The sequence below is a fragment of the Trifolium pratense genome, linkage group LG2 (assembly GCF_020283565.1).
Source record: "Trifolium pratense cultivar HEN17-A07 linkage group LG2, ARS_RC_1.1, whole genome shotgun sequence".
NCBI classification, from domain to species: domain Eukaryota; kingdom Viridiplantae; phylum Streptophyta; class Magnoliopsida; order Fabales; family Fabaceae; genus Trifolium; species Trifolium pratense.
In genome coordinates this window covers 25723256-25727948 of record NC_060060.1, presented here as the reverse complement: position 1 = coordinate 25727948, position 4693 = coordinate 25723256, and the positions used below count along the sequence as shown (strand labels likewise).

At 30.0% G+C, this 4693-nt stretch overlaps 2 protein-coding genes across 2 annotated transcripts; both read right to left on the bottom strand.

Moving 5' to 3' along the window:
• Positions 1–701: 701 nt before the first annotated feature.
• Positions 702–1895, bottom strand: LOC123904462 (probable transcription factor At5g61620). Its single transcript, XM_045954126.1, has 3 exons — positions 1874–1895; positions 1565–1775; positions 702–1173 (listed from the first exon to the last, which is right to left on the bottom strand). The coding sequence occupies exons 1-3, from the start codon at positions 1893–1895 to the stop codon at positions 702–704; spliced, it is 705 nt and encodes a 234-aa protein (XP_045810082.1).
• Positions 1896–3222: 1327 nt separating this feature from the next.
• On the bottom strand, positions 3223–4373 carry LOC123904461 (transcription factor SRM1-like). The gene is made up of 2 exons (XM_045954125.1): positions 4102–4373; positions 3223–3700 (listed from the first exon to the last, which is right to left on the bottom strand). The coding sequence occupies exons 1-2, from the start codon at positions 4332–4334 to the stop codon at positions 3223–3225; spliced, it is 711 nt and encodes a 236-aa protein (XP_045810081.1). The 5' UTR covers positions 4335–4373.
• Positions 4374–4693: the final 320 nt, after the last annotated feature.

The following is a 4693-nucleotide window of genomic DNA, read 5'->3' as shown; positions in this document are numbered from 1 at the left end:
TTATACGCTAATTTATCATAAACTACCATGACAAACTTATAATAATACATAAAAATTGCATAAGTCGTTTGAATAAACTTAAAAATAAATTAATGTAAACGGGCCATAAACCTAAAAAACTTTCTAAGTTAGAATATTTTCATTCACCAAAATCAACATGGTGCACGAAAATATACACGCCAACATCCAACTAATTTATTTGCACCAAAGTTAGCCACAATTCTATCAAAGGGCAACTTAGGCCTCACCACATTATATTTTGTTGTTTTACGTAAGTTTCTTCATATTGAGAGGATATAAATTGTTTATTATAATTAAATTAGAAGAAGGACATTAATTATAGGTACAAACGGTTTTAACATGAGTTTAAGCCCAAAACATATAAGACCTATATTATTATATTTAAACTCTTCTGATTAATATGATAGTTTACAAAAGAAAATATAAAAAAATAGAGGGCAAAGGCATCATATGACAATCCGTGACATCCCAACTAGGTTGGCACCCCATAGTTGTTACCTATCATTTGCAGCACTCTAAAATTATTATTAACAAACAAAATGAATAATACATATTCTGGGAGGTCTATATGCCAAAACCCAATAAAAACATTGAAGGACTCTCAACATCTGCCTCATTAAAAACCTTTTAAGAAAAACCTAATAGGATAAAACATATAAAAGGAAAAGAGTGCAGAGCTACTAAACAATACAAGGAAATAAAAACTCCTTATGAATTTGAGGCATTTCAACATTTGGAGGAGGAGTTTGATTGTAGTCCTTATAAAGAAGAGGGTGAAAAATTCCATTCCATTCGATTGTGTCATGGATTTGATGTATTTCAACATTTGGAGTAGGAGTTGGATTGTAGTCCTTATAAAGAAGAGGGTGGAAATTTCCATTCAATTCTGTTGTGTCATGAATTTGATGGATTTCAACATTAGGAGGAGGAGGAGTTGAATTGTAGTCCTTATATACAAGAGGCTGAACATTTTCATTCCATTCGGTTATGTCATGAATGCTTGTTCGTTTCCTCTTCTTCATTGCATCATCTTGACGAAGGAAGTATTTTTGAGCATGACTAGCAACTTGTGTATGAGTTTTTGTAACAACATGTTTTGATATTTTTTTCCAATTTCCACGACCATATTTCTCGAGCCCTTGCAGAAATAACCTACACATATCAAAAAATAACAAGGGGGAGTCAAAGTTTAAGGGTATACAACATAATATGATTGTTATATGTAGTCATCAAAATATTTCACCTTAGTGTGTGTATATATATTTTTGGTATTCAACTAAATGTATATTTTGATTACACGAAAAATAGGAAAACAAAGATATTTATTAGCAAAATTCAATTTAGTTGATACTATAAGGATTGATGTCTCGCATTAATTTAGTTCGTTTTTCTTATGCCCCTCTTTGTATTAAAAAATAAAATAAAAAATTTAATGATCTCACTCTCTACAAAGTTGTTAATACAAATAGAGACAAGTATTAAAAATATAGTTTTAGCAAAATAAATTGATAGTTAATTATAAATTCTAAAATAAAATACATACCTATGTTCATCATGATTCCAATGCTTCACTTTCTTTTTTACATTGTTCTTGTCAGCCGAAGTGAGATCATCTGAGTATGGAGGTGATTCAACAACACTTGACTGAGTATGGAGATTATCGTCATTAAACAATAATTGGTTGAGCTCTTGCACAATTTGGAACTTGATAACTACAACTTGTTCTCGATCTTTTGTCTTTAAGGATTCAATTTCTAATTAAACATTAATTTAAGCGAAAAATACACTAACCTCCCTTGAACTTTATCCATATGTAATTAACACCCCCTCTATTTTCTCACATGACACAAACCTCTCTTGCCACTTAACACCATTAAAGTCCGTCAAATTGAGAATAGTAAGCGCTCTCCTAAATTCTTACTATTCAGTACCCCTCTTCTCCTTCTAAATTCAATTCTCCTATTCATTATTCACTCTAATGAATATTGATCGTCACTTGCTTCTCACCGTAGAAGTAACTAATAACACCTAAAACATTCATGTTTTAATCCCTTGCGTTCTCACCAAACTTTTGCCACACTTTTGATCTTTTGTCTTTAAGGATTTAGTTTCTAAACATTGAATTAATAACATAAACTTAAAAGGGGAGCTGCCATTATTAGATTTTGGGATCAATGAACTTTTTTGTCTCCAACGAAGAGAAAGATACTTTGAAGGGAAGAAAAAATATTTTTTTCATGACAAGCACTAGAATAACATGTCTAATTCATTGTTTGAAATTATTTCCAAAACATCTCAATTTTTTTTATTCTACACTACAAATTATTTCAAGTTACTTCCCAAAAGAACAGACTCTCCGGAAAATTGTAATATGTTAAACTATACTTTGAATAACTTTTAAAAATGCAACTTCCACAACATTTGAGACTAAGGTTTAGATTAGCTTATTTTTTAACTTATACAAATAGTTTATGCAATATAAATTAGGTTTTAAGTTATTTTATACGCTAATTTATCATAAACTACCTTGACAAACTTATAATAATACATAAAAATTGCATAAGCCATTTGCATAAACTTAAAAATAAGTTAATGTAAACGGGCCATAAACCTAAAAAACTTTCTAAGTTAGAATATTTTCATTCACCAAAATCAACATGGTGCACGAAAATATACACGCCAACATCCAACTAATTTATTTGCACCAAAGTTACCCACAATTCTATCAAAGGGCAACTTAGGCCTCACCACATTATATTTTGTTGTTTTACGTAAGTTTCTTCATATTGAAAGGATATAAATTGTTTATTATAATTGAATTAGAAGAAGGACATTAATTATAGGTACAAACGGTTTTAACATGAGTTTAAGCCCAAAACATATAAGACCTAGATTATTATATTTAAACTCTTCTAATTAATATGATAGTTTTCAAAATAAAATATAAAAAAATAGAGTGCAAAGGCATCATATGACAATCCGTGACATCCCAACTAGGTTGGCACCCCATAGTTGTCACCTATCATTTGCAGCACTCTAAAATTATTATTAACAAACAAAATGAATAATACATATTCTGGGAGGTCTATATGCCAAAACCCAATTAAAACATTCAAGGACTCTCAACATCTGCCTCATTAAAAACCTTTTAAGAAAAACCTAATAGGATAAAACATATAAAAGGAAAAGAGTGCAGAGCTACTAAACAATACAAGGAAACAAAAACTCCTTATGAATTTGAGGCATTTCAACATTTGGAGGAGGAGGAGTTGGATTGTAGTCCTTATAAAGAAGAGGGTGAAAAATTCCATTCCATTCGATTGTGTCATGGATTTGATCTATTTCAACATTTGGAGGAGGAGTTGGATTGTAGTCCTTATAAAGAAGAGGGTGGAAATTTCCATTCAATCCTGTTGTGTCATGGATTTGATGCATTTCAACATTAGGAGGAGGAGGAGGAGTTGAATTGTAGTCCTTATATACAAGAGGCTGAACATTTTCATTCCATTCGGTTATGTCATGAATGCTTGTTCGTTTCCTCTTCTTCATTGCAACATCTTGACGAAGGAAGTATTTTTGAGCATGACTAGCAACTTGTGTATGAGTTTTTGTAACAACATGTTTTGATATTTTTTTCCAATTTCCACGACCATACTTCTCGAGCCCTTGCAGAAATAACCTACACATATCAAAAAATAACAAGGGGGAGTCAAAGTTTAAGGGTATACAACATAATATGATTGTTATATGTAATAATCATCAAAATATTTCACCTTAGTGTGTGTATATATATTTTCGGTATTCAACTAAATGTATATTTTGATTACACGAAAAATAGGAAAACAAAGATATTTATTAGCAAAATTCAATTTAGTTGATACTATAGGGATTGATATCCCGCATTAATTTAGTTCGTTTTTCTTGGGGCTTTAGCCCCTCTTTGTATTAAAAAATAAAATTAAAAATTTAATGATCTCACTCTCTACAAAGTTGTTAATACAAATAGAGACAAGTATTAAAAATATAGTTTTAGCAAAATAAATTGATAGTTAATTATAAATTCTAAAATAAAATACATACCTATGTTCATCATGATTCCAATGCTTCACTTTCTTTTTTACATTGTTCTTGTCAGCCGAAGTGAGATCATCTGAGTATGGAGGTGATTCAACAACACTTGACTGAGTATGGAGATTATCGTCATTAAACAATAATTGGTTGAGCTCTTGCTCTTCTTCAACCGATTTTGCAAAACAAAGAGCTAACAATTTATCTGAGTAGCTTTTCACAAATTCTTCTGAAAATTGATCCATTCTTCTTTAGTTGTTGCCTTGTGAATTCAAAATTTTGTAGAGAGGTACCTCTTGCTATTATTTATATAGATATAGATATAGATTAAGTGTTTGAAATACTTAATGGGCCCAACTAATTAGGTTATATACAACATCCAATTATATTCTTCAAATTCCAATTTTACTCTTCAAATTCGATTTTTTAAAAATAAATAAAAATCCTAAATAAATGGTATTTTTTGTTTTTGACGGAATTGTAGACTAATTTGTTTTCTTTGAGGATAAGATAAGATATTTTTTCTAACTAATTGGATTTTAGAGTATACCTAATATTCATTCGTCAAAAAAAAAAAAATCCATTTTATTCTTCAAATTCCATT

What these genes read in the sequence shown, in the direction of transcription:
- LOC123904462 (XM_045954126.1), bottom strand. Translation starts at nt 1,895, where the DNA reads ATGGTGTTAAGTGGCAAGAGAG. An exon ending in GGTGTTAAGTGGCAAGAGAG is followed by an intron (nt 1,776 to 1,873) that starts GTTTGTGTCATG and finishes ATGTTTAATTAG; the next exon opens with AAATTGAATCCTTAAAGACA. An exon ending in TGGAATCATGATGAACATAG is followed by an intron (nt 1,174 to 1,564) that starts GTATGTATTTTA and finishes TGATATGTGTAG; the next exon opens with GTTATTTCTGCAAGGGCTCG.
- LOC123904461 (XM_045954125.1), bottom strand. Translation starts at nt 4,334, where the DNA reads ATGGATCAATTTTCAGAAGAATTTGTGAAAAGCTACTCAGATAAATTG. An exon ending in TGGAATCATGATGAACATAG is followed by an intron (nt 3,701 to 4,101) that starts GTATGTATTTTA and finishes TGATATGTGTAG; the next exon opens with GTTATTTCTGCAAGGGCTCG.